The 16,378-nt window shown below is 39.3% G+C and overlaps 1 protein-coding gene across 7 annotated transcripts in view; it reads left to right on the plus strand.

Moving 5' to 3' along the window:
• Positions 1 to 16,378, plus strand: part of C12H3orf14 (chromosome 12 C3orf14 homolog) — a 32,475-nt gene that overhangs the window by 320 nt on the left and 15,777 nt on the right. For 2 of the 7 annotated variants that reach the window (XM_026857211.1, XM_026857210.1), the window contains exons 2-5: positions 1,336 to 1,417; positions 2,153 to 2,276; positions 6,990 to 7,064; positions 9,764 to 10,253. In XM_026857211.1, the coding sequence (XP_026713012.1) occupies positions 1,365 to 1,417; positions 2,153 to 2,276; positions 6,990 to 7,064; positions 9,764 to 9,907 (396 nt within the window). In that variant the 5' untranslated portion in view covers positions 1,336 to 1,364 and the 3' untranslated portion in view covers positions 9,908 to 10,253. Of the gene's footprint in view, positions 1 to 6; positions 235 to 632; positions 644 to 1,335; positions 1,418 to 2,152; positions 2,277 to 6,989; positions 7,065 to 9,763; positions 10,254 to 16,378 lie in introns of those variants that run through there. The other 5 variants (XM_026857213.1, XM_026857212.1, XM_026857214.1 and 2 more) reach the window with 5 other exon arrangements.

Below are 16,378 nucleotides of genomic sequence, written 5' to 3' on the forward strand. Positions count from 1 at the left end.
CCTCCTGCCGCCCCTCGGCACCTCCTGAGGGCTCCTGGCGAGACAGGGGCGTGAGCGTAGGGCTGCTGGGTGGGCCCGCCGGCCGCGGCCCAGCCCGGCTCGCCTCACGCCTTGGCAGCCGCCCCGGGAAGCTGCGTGTGAAGCGATCGCCCCTTGGTGCTGCGGGCGGAGGGTGCGCGCACTGGGTGCTTGTTTATTGCTAGTTTGTCAGCTAGGGTCCCCTAAAGAAAAAAGGTGCGTGGGGTTGTGCTCCCCGTGATGTAATTTCTCCCGTTGCCTGTAAAGGTGCGGCCTGCCGAGCACAGGTCTCGCCTGGTCTCACAGCGTGAAGTTCCGTGGCTGAGGGAAAGAGCACAGCGGAGATGCGCTCCCTGTTCAACGAAGGGGAGGCATCAGCAGTAGGCCACTTGCACAGAAGTGTTTTTCAGAAGGTGGTGAAACATTCATCCCTAGAAAACCGCCTCTGCTGAAGGCAGCATGCACATGTAAATAACTTGCTTTGAACTTACCTGTGGACGGCAGAGGAGGCCTTTCCTATTCATATCTTGATAAGATCTTTTATTTCTCCCACCCTTTGACACTGTGAACATGTGATAGTTTCTTTAATTTTCCTTAATGTGTCAACAATGCAGTTACCTCCGAGGTGAGAAAATACTACACTGTAAAACACATTCAGCCTTCTGAAAAATGCTGTAGGATTATCATTTGCATGCAGCAGGCAATTAATCTCCATATCTGAAAAAACAAAAAAAACAAAAAAACCTAAACCGATTTAATCTATGTTTTCCATCATGCACTGTTACACTACTGAAGAGCTGAGTTCAAGAAGTTTTCACTTAATTTTTCAACATAGATTTCTATGAACAGGGCACTGTCTCTGTGAGAGGTAGTTATAAATTATATTTACAAGTATACTTCAGTGGGAGGTTTATACTTGTATACAAGTACAACTTTGTGTTCAGAATAACATGACAGAAGGTAGAAATCACTAATGTAAACAGTAATACACAAATTATGCCAGCACATAGTTTGTGTGTGGGGTTGTAAGCACCTGAAAGTTGGGAAAACTAATGCTAAATCTGAAACTTGAAAGTCAAATTTTAGTTATCTCATAAATTATTAGAATACAGTAAGTTTTTTCTGAAACATATTGTGAACTTTAGTAGCATGCGTGTATTCAAAGCATAACGTGACAGTATCTTGTGGAAGGTTTTGCATAGATAGCTGATAAATAAATATCATGCGTTCAACTTTTTAACACGGTTTAATACTGAAAAGTGTATGTTCATGGATGTCTTTGGAAGATTTTAATTGCACTTGCTTTTCCTTTTATAGAGTGACAAAACTGGGGCAAACAACTGGAAATGTCATCCTATTTGGCTCAGGAGGTTCACCTTGCTAGAAGACACGAAGAGATGTAAGTAATTGTTTCAGCGCTGTGGCCTGCCTCGCAGCAGTTTGCGTTGTGGTCTTGCGAGACCCCCGCAACTGCAGATGACCATCCTGTGAACAGCGAATCCAAGCTCTGTACAGAGCACAACGGTATTTCACCAGGGGGTTGGTGTTCCAGGAGGTGGCACTCTTCCTTCATGAACTCTTGGAATTAGCAGCCTTCCTTGCAGTTAAGGGTATTTAGGTTGATGAGGTTTTTGACTTCCAATGGTGATACTAGTTTAAGGTCGCCATTGTTAACCTCCTGTCACTGTTAAATTCGCATTTGGGGAAGGTAACTGAATTCTCTCACTCTACCCTTGAATTATAGAATTGCTTCTTTGTTGCCCTGTAAACTCAGACTGGGAAGCAAATACAGTAATGATTCAGAAAAATCTGCTTTTCTTATAACAACTAGTACTTGCCAGTGAACAAGAGTAGCACTGATCAAGTGACCCCAACCCACCCTGTCTTTACTGTTCTGGGAGATTCAGTGCTTCTAAGCACCTTAGCATATGAGGACTGCTGGTTGCAACATTATAGCTTCATACAAGCACAGCAGGTGGTGTCTGCCTGTACCTTTTCCCTCCCCCAGCACACCCACCCTACAGCCGGCTTAATTAGCCCCATAGTTTTGAGAAAACTGGGTAAGGTAAAAAGGTTATTTTCTAGCTCCTGAGCAAAATGTTCTACCCACTTAGCAAAATGTTTTCCTTTGTAGACTGTCTCAGAGATCAGAGCTGCTACAGCAGATGGAGACTTATCTAGGAGACAAAAAGACTAAAAAGACATGGCAAACTCAAGCAGCTGATACAGCTCATAAAAGGAATGCAGCACTTTTAAATGTAAGTTTCTGCAACTACCAGGAACCGCATTGAAATGTCATGGTTACGTAGCTTAGAAAATTTTTTTAAAAGTGTTTGCTCTATAGTTATCATAGTTATCATTTGAATTCTATATACAGTTCCCTCTTCTGGAACTTGACCAGAAGTATTAAATGACAAGTCTTTATTATCTGATGGCATCACTACCTATTTCCCATGCCCTTTTTTTTTTTTTTTTTTTTTTTTTTTTAAGTACGTGTAGAGATCCAACACATGCTATTACATGTCTGCCCAAGACCCAAGAGTCTGACAAGACTCACAGCACCTCTACACTTTGATTCAAGATTCAAGGGTATGTTTGAAAATAGGGGCTGACCAGCCTATAATGCTTTGAGTCCAGGGTAGAACCTGAGTCCAGGTCCAGGTCCTGTATGTTTGTGTGAAGTTGTGGAAGGAGTTCTTGGTTTAATGTTTTTCTTTAAAGAGGTGTAGAATGACTTCAAGAATCTTACTTGCAAGTCTGTAGGAGCAGTGTTGGGTGTTTCTGGCTCTTCCTAGCGGTGATTCTGTTAATAATAACTGTTCTACATACCTGCTGTCATATTTAGGTAAGATTTGTGTTTCCTAGGTAAATCCAGCAAACATTTGTGAATGGGCGATTAAAAAGATGTAGGTTTGATGTCAGGGACTGTAAGGCTACAACCTCTTCTGGAACCCCTAGCTTAGGTATCCGAGCTTGAAGCGATTGCACTTGACCAACATAAGCTTGCAGTTGAAAAATGTTTGTCTGTTGTTCAGGAAACAGCAGAAAACCATACCTCTTGTGCATTTTCTGTAAACTCTTCCTTATTAAGGGTCTATATTGCATGCACTGTGTTTATTGAAACATTTTTACTCTATAAAATGAAAAGATTAATTTGTGTCCCTGAAAATTTTTTGTTTCTTTATGCAGAGCCTGGTTACGATTTAAAATGTTCAGATTTTGGGTGGGTATAATTCTGCAGGCCCTCTTCGTATTTAAATGGAAGTTGTATTTAGGGAGTGGCAGATAAAGCAAAACAGTTAATTAGGGATGCCTTAACTATTCTGTGACAGGGAAGATATTTCAACTTGGACTCTGGTAAACTGGTGCATTCTGGGCTGGGGCAATCAGTCTCCTCTGTACTGGGTATAGATATGTGTAGGTGCTTCAGTGGGAGGCTGGGGAAAAGTGGATGGTTTGTTTATTTTTTCCATAGTTTGTGCTCTATTGATTTAGTAATTTCAGTCATTATGACTCCCATTTTCCATATGCATTTTGTAATAGATTTTTATTTCATAAATGTAGTTTTTAAAAATTATTTGTATTTTATAAATGCATTCTCCGTTTACATATACAGGCGAATGTAATAAATGCAGGGTGTATTTCTGCATGCTGAAAGCTTGTTGTATTGGAAATGTTAACAATAGCTCAGACATATACAGAGTGTAAATATTTTTGCAGTTAAACAGATATTTGCCATCTTCTGTCACATCCTCAAAATTGTTCCTTTCAAGTGTCAAAAATGTTGGTGTTTGTACGGGAAAAAAAGCAAAAACATATGTACCAAAACAAATTCTGTTGCAGGATAAAGTAGCATAAATCAGTTTAAAGCTATTAATTTTATACTAGTTTTAACAGGCGTGCACTCCTGCAGATGCTTTCTGATAACAGAAGAAAACAGGAAAAAAAAAATCTATGCAGAATAATATATGAGAAGCTTGAAAACAAGACTGATTAATGTGCCAGATTCAGAATATTGTTCCTGATACCAGGCACTGTACATTTCACAGTTACCATGTGGAGAGTTGTTGATTTGGCCTACTCAAAAATACATGGACATGATGAAGTGTTATTTTTTTATTTGCATTTCTGGTTTTCTGCATGTAAGCAAAATCAGTTGTTTTCAATATGTGATCATAGCAAAAGACATTTCTCTTTCTCTGTGCTCGTTGATATTTATGTACAGGAAAGAATTTCAAAATTATTTTCTAATCTGTAGGAAGCAAGGAACTAAATATTTTTTTAATTGATATTTTAACATTATAAGCACTTGTTCAGCATTTTAACATAATTATTGTGGTATTTTCTGTGATGTCTTTAGAGGGAGACTGCAGATTAGGGAAATCTGTATCATTTGGTACTTATATAATGTTGTCATAATAAAAGCAGAAATTAGACTAGTATTTATAATCTCATTTATGACATTTGTCAGCAGTATTTCTTGTGTTTAGAAATATGTATTACTGTGCAACAGCTTATAACATGAAATAGAAAAAAGAGATGAAAATATGCTATATAGTAATTAATATAGGGAAGGTAATTTAGACCAAATTTGCTTTCCTTCACAGGCATCTAATTCTAGAATAATTTAAGTGGGATATTGCCAGACTGATATCAATATAATTGACAGCTGAATTTGGTCCCCTAAAAGTGATGCATGTGTCATGCATTCCATTTTACCTCTGGGGAAGGGTCTTGAATTGTTTTTGTTTCAGCCCTTGTGGTTTTAGGGGAAGCATTGCAAGATGCTCTCTTTTTTCAGTACTGTGACATATTAGATTTGCTGTTTTCTCCAAAGACATTTACACTGCTGACGTATTTATTTTTATATTGATGACGGGCATTTCTTTTTCATGCAAAGTTTACCAGTTGTAGACACACAAGAAGTGCCATCTAATCTTTCAGTAGTTCCAGATATTTTCTAAAGCATACTACACCTTCCAGCAAAAATTTCTTTCACTGTCATTAAATCAGTATTCTGAATGACAATAGACTGCACAACATACAAACTAGAGTGAGCAACGAAAAGACACATCCAATATCTAGGCTATGCCAAAGTGACCTTCTGTACTAAACATATATGCACAACTGCTGTCTCCTTTCTTGCCTGAAAGACACTTGTTTCCTATCACCAGAAATACTCCAGTGATTTAGCTGAGTATATAAAGAAATAATGATCTTGATCAATATTCTTCCTTCCTGTGAAAATTCCTACAGGATTTAGAAAGGAAAATCCGATGGAAGAATATGAAGTGAACATTACTGATTGACCCTTCTTTTCAGTGTGGTAATAACTTCTCCAGACTTGGTCTGAGCCATACTGATAGGAGCTTCATTTGATGTTCTTCGTGGTGTAGCTGTTCTAAGCACATGCAACAGAGAAATTCCTTGCTGAGGTTACTTAAGTCTGTGTTGTCCTCTGATATTTTGACGTTGTGACTTCAAATGGCTTCCATCTTTGCTCATATTCCCCCTTTATGTTTATCCTGTTAGTCTTTTCTCACCTGAAAAGGGGCAGCCAGTTGCTACTTCTGAGGATTTGGATAAATCTGAGACTTAGTTTGCTCACAGACATCCTTTAGCTTCCTACAGAGGTATGCATTTTGTTTTAGAAAAGGAAGAACAGTTTTGCTTGGATCAGATTTGTGATTATGTACAAGATAATACAGTCATGCTGTAAAAGGAATTGTTGGAATCAATAAGATGAACATTGTAAATTGGATGAACTGGGTGTATCTGTATCACTAAGTTGAACTTCAGCTAACAGTAAGGTTGTTTTTTGCTTTTATTAATCATACTCTACAGAATTTGAGTCATATTTTTGAAAGTAAACTTGAGTCAAGCACTGTTTACTTATTGATGTATTCAGATTGGCTATTATTCAATACGAGTAATCATGTTTGGTCTCTCTTGTGGATATGCTCCTCCAGAATCTCACTCTTCTTTTCAGCGGCAGTGGTGGTGAATATTTGGGAAGTCCCTTTGGGGAATTTCCTCTCTCATTTAGTTTTTCTGTTGTACTCTTCACACCCGCTCTCTGCTCCCAACTCTGCCATCTGCTATACTTTCTTTCCCCCTCCACTCTGTTCAGCTTTGGCTTCTTCACACCCCACTCCCACGTCCCTTTCTGTCTCTCTTCATCTGCCCACCACTCAATCTCTTCAATGTTTGGGTATGGAACTAAGCCCACAAGAATGGGTCAGAACTTTAAAGGGGGAGGGCGGTTAGTTTGGGGAGCTGTTTTGATTTGTTTGTTGCTGCTGGTTTTTTGGTTATTTCTTTTTTTAAAAAAAAAATATTTAGGCCTTTGTGAATCCAGCACACATCCACTGGACAAGAAGAAACCCAAATACTGATTTTTTTGTAAGAAAGCTATGTGAGGTGCATTGTCATCCAAGTTTGTCTGGTGAACAGCTTGCTGCAGCTCTACATTTTTGTGCACATGTTATGCATGCATATTAGCAAGTCATCTTTGTCTTGAGGAGTAAAGATCTTGCACATAATTTGCCTAGTTACTTTACAGTTACAGTAGCTAGAATACATACTTCAGTCTTCCTGCAGCACAGAGAAAAACCATTCTGTTCCCCTCTATTTTCTTAAGTTTTACAGAACAGAATTTAACTGTAATTTACCCTAGTGTCCAGAGAGAATAATGGAGTTTTACAGCAACAGTCTTATGTGGTCATGAAATTTATTCTTGTATCAAAAAGATACAGCAAACATATTTAGAAACTGTAGGATGTTAGTCTTACTAGTACAAGTTGGATTTCAGAGTGACTAAACAGAAAGATTTGAACTTCAGTGGTGTTACTTGAATGCTGGTTTGCTGTAATGGGTTTATTTAGTTAATTTCAATGTCTTTATGTAAGTGTGCATTTTCCTTTTAAAATTCCCAGTGTTTGGTTTTAAAATGTACTTTGCCTGTGTTTTAGGATATAGAAGCAGCAGAAAAAAAGCTGCAAGAAAGAGTGTGTTTACTTCCACATCCCGATACTGTTAAATTAGAAGTAAGTCCTAGAACTCTGTCTTTTCATTTGCTGTTTACCAAATATTTTGCTTTTTTTCCCCCTGAAGCATGTTCTTAAAGTGAAAATAATTGATTTTAAAATCCAGTGACTGGTATAGCCAAAGGCCTGTGTACTATTGTAGCAAGCTGAACCTAAATTCGGGGCAAGGTCCCTAGATTCTGGAGCATTCTGGTGGAAATATTTAGCAGCTTTCAGATCTGTACAAACTTCTATTTAAAAGTGAAGTCAAATATAAAAATTAATATTGTGAATATCAAAAGATTACTGTGTTTATTATGTCAGAGCTCTGTAGCTTGTTTTATGTGATATCCCATTTTCAGTTTGCCAGAGATTGTTAGCTTTACATTTCAGGGTCAAAAGTTTATCAGCATGAACAGAGAAATTTTCACTTCTTGGAGTTATTTGATGGTTGTATGGGAGCTCATGAAAAGTACCGCTACAGCAGGAACACTCGATTTTTACTTCTCTACCTGTAGTCCCTAAAACATTATTTAAAGATAAAAATTGTGAACGTTACTCTGAAGACTAAATATTATCCTGATGCAATGTAACCAGCTCACTTCACTACTTTCAAGATTTTTATCAGTATCGTGCAGTGATGAATGAGTGATGAGGACAGAAGCAGTCCTGGGAACAGGAATTGAAGCTCAGCTCTTCCAGATGCAAACTAAACATTTTAACCGCAAGGCCGCTGAGTCAGATTCCCACTTGGGTTTCTTGCACCAGCGGTTTGTGGGTTCTCCGTTGTATGGTGGCTTAGTTTCCCCAGGCATAGCAGCAGGGACTGTCCCACGCTAGATTGTGTGCTAGGGCACTCTCAAAGGAGGGGAAAAGTATAGACTTCAGCGCTGTCAGCCTGTGAGGAGGGGCGTATTGTACATTCATTTCACACCTGCTGGGCAAGTGTTGTAATGCTTAGGCTATTACTTCAATGAGAGACATCACTTCTTGTTCTGGTTACTGTTAAAAGTTTTTGTAAATAGCCTACTCCTATCACTGACAGGATGCACACCGAGTACATCCATTCAGTGTTTGAGGGTTTTCTTAATTTTTTTACAGATATTTCAGGCAAAAGGGTGTGTTTTCTTCCTTAGATACCTGTACATCTTGAATGATGCTAAGAAAGATGATTTCTACTAATATCAAACCTATTTTGACTGTGTTCAGAAGTAGTTTTAGACTCCTCAAGGACTTTCAAGGCACCTCTAGAGTTGTTTGGACTGATTTTGGACTGCTTTTCCTTCTGTCCTGGGTTAGTTGTTAAGCTGCTTGCAGCACAAAGACCGAAATCCACACAAATTGGGAGAATGCAGAACAATTACTTATGACTGCAGAGATGTCTACGCTCTGCAGCAGCGGTTGAATTTTAGAGAGAACAGAGTTACTATTTGAAGGAGAAGATTCTATTTCAGCCTTTTTTATACTTCTAGAGAAGAGTGCTATAAATAGTGGAAAAAGAAAACTTTCTTTCATGGTACAAAATTCTTGTGTGTGCTTTGTTCCAAAACACTTCTGAGCATATTTCACTCAGCCATATATGTGTCTGTATTAATATACTTTGAAAGTTATGGCTATAATGGATCCCCAGCTTGCTAAGTCGGAGTAGTTTTGTGTGACAGCACATATGCTTGTCAAAAAAGATTCTTTGAGTAAATCTGTTGAAGAAAATATTTTTGTAAATCTGCAAGAGCCATAATTATATCTGAGTTACATGTAAGGATCAAAATGATTAGCCAGGAATCTAATACTCTGCAGGGAGATGTTCAGTTTTGTGGCACGCTTCTTCTACGCTATATACTTAAGTAAAGAAATAAAGGCTCAACACGTATGTTCTGTAAATCTTTTCTACTACCAAACTACTTTTTTTCTGAATGGACATCAATGTCTAAAAATACACTTAACATTGGTGGATGGATTAAAGTGTTAGTTTTTTCTATTTTGCGGAAATAAATGATACATGGCACTTAAAATTTTCTTCAAAATCCTAGAAATGACAGAGTTATCCTTAGGATACCAACACAAAAATGATGAATGGTATGTCCATTCCACAGATTAAAAAAGAAGTTTAATTTATTAATTGAAGACACGGGGTAATGCAGAGAAAAGGTTAGCTGATACACAGTGGTTTTTCTACACCACAGGATAAGTATACAGCTTTTTTAATTGTTATTCTTTGTGATCCAAATACTAGAGTTGATTACTTCATCGGTGATTTATCACATCTAAAATTCTGCTCAGATGTTTTGAACTACATTACTCCAAACTTTTCTAGGATAACCAATTTATGTAGCACTTTTTGTTTATAACATGAAACAATTTTTCTTCCACTTCAGACTTAAATTCCGCTAACATACATACTTAAATATAAAGGCTGCTTTTGGAAAAGTTTATTATCGTGGAATATATTTTAATAAAGGTACTGTGAGGGTCTAAACTAATCTGTTGCTTACCACAAGAGGGCACATGCAGTCACTCCACAGTTCATGCTGCAGAATGAAATCTTTCCAGGCTGGTATTTTGTATAATACAAGAGGTTTGAAATTTCTTCTGTAAGTACATTGTGCTATTCTGAATTGCTTCACTCATAAGGCAAGATTTAATAATGCATTGCATATCTATGTTGTTTTTAAACAGGCTGACACAGATTTTGAAATTATTTTTTCTTGTATCTTTCTCAGACTCTCTATTGGGCATCAATAAAAGAATCTCTTCCCAAGTGGGAACAGTTTCTTTTAGGAAGAGCAGAAGTTCCTATTGGTTTTAAGAAAATGAAAACTACAAAACACAACATAAGCTACCCAGAAGAAGATTCACAAAAATAAATGCTCTAGTTTCATTTTGTTTTGTAATTTATGGCTTAAGCAGACAAGATCATCCAGATCAAGCAACAGAATATCCTGCCATTGAATTGTAACGTAAATCATTTAAATGAAAACGAACTATATTGGATAATTTGCTTCCATTGTCACATTGTCACATTGTGTACAGTTCTTTATTTTTATTAGAGAAGCAATCCTCGAAGGGGCTTTTAGGATCAGAAGTGAGAAACACTGGTGTATAGAAACCCACCAAGGCAATTGCTTTTTCAGTATGAGAAGAGTTTTAGACTATTTTTAATCCTTTGCTTCTACATATAAGTGCAATAAGTAAAGACAGATTCATGCATTATCTTTCTTCACTGCAGTCATCTGTGCTGTATGCCTCTTTGTGGATGAGGGAGAAAGGAGGAATTTACTGTTAACAGGAAAGGCAGGCTGTTTGCATCAGACAGAGTAGCCTTGGTTTAGCACCAGGGATCTGTGTAAAAACCCTCAGAAGAGCAGTTGTGGAAGGAACACCTTGAATTTCTGCAATGGGTTTGCCCTGATTTTTGTCATTGCCACTTTCATAGCTTCCAAACCTCCCTCTAGTAACCACTGCTGCTTTTCCCAACCTCCTGCTGCTTACTTTGTGTTTCCTGTCTAATGGGTGGGTAAAGACAAGAAACAGTAAACAAATCTCTAGGGTTATTTGCTAATTCCAGGCTGCTCTTAATGCTGTTTTCTTTCTGTTGGTATAATCTACAAGTGAGAACTTTTGCTTAGGTATCTAAAGTTTGAAAGAAGCAAACTAGAGGGTAGCTGGTAGTGGCTGACAAAGAACCAAGCATATGTAGAAGCTGAGGAGATAATATTTTCATTTTCAGCCATTGAACAGCTCCTCAGCTTCCTCCTCAGAGGTGCACTGTCAGTGAGCTTTGATTGTACAGTGGGCTAACTTAGTATGAAAATTTTGCTGCCCTAGTGCAGTGCTTTTTAAAGTAACAGTTCAGTGGAAAATCTTTCCAGGTGTGTGACTTGGCCTGCAGAAAATGTAATCCTTCCTAAGCAAAGTAGTCTAATAATTGTTTCTAATTTTTTTTTTTTTTTTTTTTTTTTTTTTTAGTTAAGAACCTGGATTTGAGTCAATATATTGTTAAAATTTAATCTTCCATGCAGCAACATATTTCCACCCCCAACGTGGAAGTAGTAGAGAAAATTTTTACCTCTGCCAGTGTTTGAGTATATGAAAATATAATGATAACAAATTTTGCTGGTCTACCACTGAACTGATCTATGCATCATCTCCTTGCTACATAGAGATATATCCTACTACTAAAAAAAAATGTATATCTATGCAACATGAAGAATCACTGACACAATAAAATCAAAACTTCAGCTGTGATATAAAATTGTATGTTTTCAAAGGGAATATTAAGAGTTCATTTAAAACTTTTTCTATTGAAGTGTCCATTAAACTGATAAGTTTTTACAGAAACTGCCATCTTAGAAATATCCTGTTGAGTGGGTGTTGGTGTTTGTAACAATAACGTTGTTTTCATAATATGTGATGGCAGATTAGCACGCTTCTCTGCAGTGTTGTTAACAGTTGTAATTAAGGAATAAACAGTAAAGGGTGTCAGTCCGATGACAATTTCATCTATAGTGTCACAATACAAAATGTCACAAAATATTAGAACTGTTATATAACTACAAAAATATCAAATTAGGCTTTCATTTTACAAGCAAAGAGCTTAAAAAAAAAACCTGGCATAGAGACCATTGCAATTTTATACCTACTCAGTGTTCTGTCACAAAGACAACTTGGTAATATTTTCTTCTGTAAAATCACAATGTGGCTCTCAATCTGATTTAGCAGGAATGTGTATGGATCTTAGAATTGCAGAGCTCAAATTTAAAAAGCAAATAATTGGAACCAGTTGAGCAGACAAGAAGGGAAAAGCTATTACACATGATGCCCAGAATGAAGGGATGGGTGAGCAGTTAGTTGCTAACAAAGACTAGGATTCATCCTGGTCTTTGCATCCAAAGTGAAATCACTTAAACTAAGATCGGGGCCCCTAAGTACTTTATACATGTGAATAATCTGGGTCTTTATCTCTTTCGACTCCGCCTAAACACTGGGACACAATGCAGATGCTGACTATCTCCTTACCCCTTTTGATTTCCCGTGGAAAAGCTGAGCGTGTGGACTGAGGCCGTGGCAGCTGGGTGGGTGAGGAGTCCGTGGCTCCGTGAGAGGCACCTGTGAGCAGTGTTAGTGTAGTTTCTGTGCTGCAATTCACTGCTCAGATAGTGTGTTTCTGATGAGTTTGTTGTTATTGGGCAGAGATTAAGATTAAAATTAAAGTATCTTCTTTTCAAATAAATAAATTACTTTTTTTCCCGGCAGCATAGCTTTAGAAGCAATAGGACAATTTAGTGTGTGGAAAGCTAGATAGGAACAGGGGGAAAATGAAGAGAAACAGTTAAAGCAGGAATGTGTATAGGTGACTGCTCTCAGAGCCAAGGGCCTTCATGTTGGCCTGTGGTCTGACAGAAATAAATGCAATTGCAAGTGACTGTGCACCAGCACAGCAGCAGGGAGGCACACGGTGGGGCCACTGAGGTGCGGGAGGGCGAGCTCCCTGCTGTGGCACAGACCATGGGCAGGGAACATCATCAGATGGTGTCTCCTGTTATACTTAGGTTTGGTGAGTGAACAGATTAATTTACTGTGGCTGAGCTATTTTACCACTTGCCTTTCGATAGATACAAATTTGAGAATGCAAATGTTAGTTAAACTGAAGTATGTTTAAAAAAAATTTCTTTTTTAAATCCTGAAACCTGATTGATACTGATATGGTTTAATATTGGCTTTAAATGAGATCTTGACTAGGTATTCTTCACCGAGTCAAGGCTGTTACTTCAGGTGTGTCAATTCTATGTAGCTATACCCCATCTTATCCCAAGATTTTTTATATATATATAAAATAAAATATATTTTTATATATTACATTTTATATCTCTCTCAAGTAATTTCCTACCCCTCTTGGGTATTTTTTTTTTCCCTCAGAACATAACCTGTTAGTGTGCATTCTTGATTTGCTCCTCACCTTTTTGTGCTAAAATATATATATACATAAACTGCAAGGGTCCTAAGAGCCTGTTGCTTCTTGTGCTTTTCTGGTGTGTGGGGGGAAAGCAGTTGAGAGAAAAGCAGTAAGGAAAACCGAAGGGTTTGCCTGTTTGCGAGTTAATCTTTGAGTAGCTCACAAGAAGAAATAATTAATCATCCTTTTTTAAGTTTATGCACAGATGAGTAACCACAGTACTAACCCAGGAGCACAGCCTGTTCACCCATCTTGTCACCTCTACCATCACATTCCCGAGCTTTTTACTTTCTCAGTTACTCTGGCTGTGGGGGCAGCAGCAGAAGGCATGTTAGTTTTCCCTAGGATAAGAAATTTCTTACTCCGCAGAATCTTTCTCAAGCCTATTAATTTCATTTGGGAGCACATATGAAATACTAAGAGGGTTTAGAGGCATGGTATTTGACACTTACTATGGTATCCTCTTGATTGTATTTATTCAGGGTCATGTTTTCATAGAAGCTGGGACCTAGATTTTAGGCTGAGCTTATAGTTCTTCATTTCTGTCTTTTTCATTCACATAGAGCAGGTCAGGGATGTAGATGCTCAGTTTGAGCTTGTTGGTACTGAAAAATAAGAAAACCAAATTTGAAATGGAATGTACTTTTAGAGGTTACATCTGAAAGAAAACATTATTTACTCCATAATGGTAATTTTCATAATATTTTAATAGTTGTGCTCAGATACAACTTGACCTTAGATATCACCCCAAATGCAAGCTGTTTTAACATATTTGTAATGCTAAGGTCTTCATTACTGTAATATTCTGTTTTCTCAAGGATTATAATCCATGGATATACTGTGTTACGGTTGAAATAAAGCTTTGATCCTGTAGTCCCTGCCTCTTGGACGTCAGTGTTACATAGCACGTACGAGTTGGATGTGAATTGGCACCTGCTGTAGCAAAGCGTGTGGACAGTCAGGAACGCCAGTGATAAACACTGGTTCGGGCTGGTGTTTATTTTCCTCAGTTCTCCTCTGATACTGATCTGAAATATTAATCTGCTGAGTGAAGATTAAAATCTGAGTTTACTGCTGAAAAATCAAAATGTCATCTAAATCCCAGATCGATTATTTGCACTCTTTCTATTGTTTCACAATAAGCGTGAGCTTAATTACTTCGGATATGTGATTACTAGCAAGGTCGGAATAGATACTTAAACCCTTGCAAAGGAGACAGGTGGAGGGGGAAAAAAAAAAAAAAAAGCACAGGTTCTTTAGTGCATCCTCCTGCTGTGTGAAGCTCTTTGTCTTTGCCATAAATATGGTGATTTAATTTGGGAATTTGCTACTCCTTTTGAACACAGCTGAAACAGCTCTTGAAAATGCGCTAAACCATACCCGCTGTATCTGTCGTCTTCCAGTTGTATCTTTTGCATTTGAGTTACTTTGGATACGTTTGTTTTTAACGCGTACAGATAGGAAGTATGCTCACTTCTCCCCATAAGTTTTACCACGAGTGATGATGATCTTAAAAATAAACGTGTGGTGTTCTTTCTCCTTACTCTCCGTCGTATCACCTACCAGAAAGCCCTAATAGGCAACAAAACAGTGTGAGACGGTATTTACATCACACTTTTGAAACAGATTCAAGCAGAGCCAGCTGCCGTAAGATTATTTTACAAATATATTACGAATTAATAAAAGGAAAAATTTGCCGTCCTTTAAGGAAATTACAGTCTCCTTGGCTAATTACATAGTCTAAAGCCGCAGTAAATTAGTACCTGACTCACAGCGGTGTTGGGAAGCGTAATTTTGTTTTCCAGACTTGTATTTCTTTACCCATTTAGTTTGTATGTGTTCCCAATAGCTTCATTCACGGTGCTCTAACTGTTGCTCAATAAAAGCTTCCGGAGGATAATTTGTTTAAGTGAACCACATGCCTGCAGCTTTGTTAAGCGCGATCTAACCTGCGCGCTTGCCCGGCAGCTGCGCTCACCTCCGCTCCGGGGCTTTGCGGGCTCTGCCCGAGGGGTAGGGCTGCTCCGAGCTGCGGGAAAAAAAAAAAAAAAAAAAAAAAAAACCAACACAAAACAAAACAACAAAACCAAAAACAACCCACAACAAAAAAACACAAAACCAAACTCAAAAGAGCATTTCTCTGTCGTTTCGGAGATGGGTCTGGGGGCGGGGAGGGCACCGGGGATGTGGAGGCGCACACGGGGCGGGTGTCCTCTGCCGCCTCACGGCGCTCAGGGAAGCGGGTCAGTGTCCTCGAAACGTTCGGAATACCAACCGTGACGGCAGAAAACGTAGCCGCGAATTCATAGGGGAAGGGTCTGTGTATGTGAAGGAAACTGTCGTATCCCCCCCCCGTGGTCTGTGAGCGGTGTTTAGAGTGAGCTTAAACAACTGCAGCGGCTTTACGCTATTTCTCGGACGTTTCTTTCTATGAAGTTTCCGGGTACACTTAGCTTTTTCCTCTATAATCAGCTTTCTTTTGCTGGATTCATTCAGTGATGCGATAATCCAATGTTGGTAATATCTCAATTCATTAACATAATGAATCAGAAGGAAGAGGCTGATTATAAATCAGAAAGCTTCTATTTCTGTGAAATATCTTGGCAACTGGCAGCCCCGAGGAGGACGGTGGAAGGAGTACCAGACAGTCAGCGGGACTTTGGGAGCGCGGTTGCAGGAGGGCTCCCCGCGATGTAAACGCCTGAGCCCTTCCGAGGACAATCGTGCCCGTTGCGGCGAGGCAGCGGCACTGATTTGGGGAAAGAGGATTTGGCTTCTGCGGCCTCGGGCTTCCAAGTGGTTCCAAACGCCCGACCCCGTTGCGTTCAGGCGAGGGGTTTGCTGCCCCGTTTGTTTGTATCGCCCGCGGGCCCGGGGGGGGTGGGGGGGTTAGGGGTGCTCCCAGAGGCTCGGCGAGGAGGTGCCCAGCTCCTTCTGCCCCCGGACCAGATCGCTTTTAAAGTTACTCACCGGCCTGCGCCTTCTGCAAACGCAGAAGTCTGCAAAGACGCAAATATTTGTAGGAAAAGTAAAGTTTTGTGTTGTTTCGGACTTATAAACTCAGAACTCGGGGAGCAGACCACTTTCCTGCGCTCCGTGTGTGACAGCATTTTGCCCCCATCCCCGCTGGGGACAGTAAAGCTTGTCCGTACTGAACACGCTTTTACCGGAGTCACTTTAAAGCTGATTTTTACGGGTTTTAAGAGCACCGGTGACTTTCGGCTTCCGCAGCCGGGGAGGGAGGAGGAGAGGGGGGGACGAGGCTCTCAGGGCCCCGGTGCCTGCGGGGGGACTGAGCCTCAACACCTGACGGTGTTAGCCTGCTCCAAAACGGAGAGCAGAGATCTCCAAACGCCCCACCCTTTTTTTTTTCTTTCTTAAT

This window comes from Athene cunicularia (genome assembly GCF_003259725.1).
Source record: "Athene cunicularia isolate RWA chromosome 12 unlocalized genomic scaffold, athCun1 chr12_part1, whole genome shotgun sequence".
In the NCBI taxonomy this organism is placed as follows: Eukaryota; Metazoa; Chordata; class Aves; order Strigiformes; family Strigidae; genus Athene; species Athene cunicularia.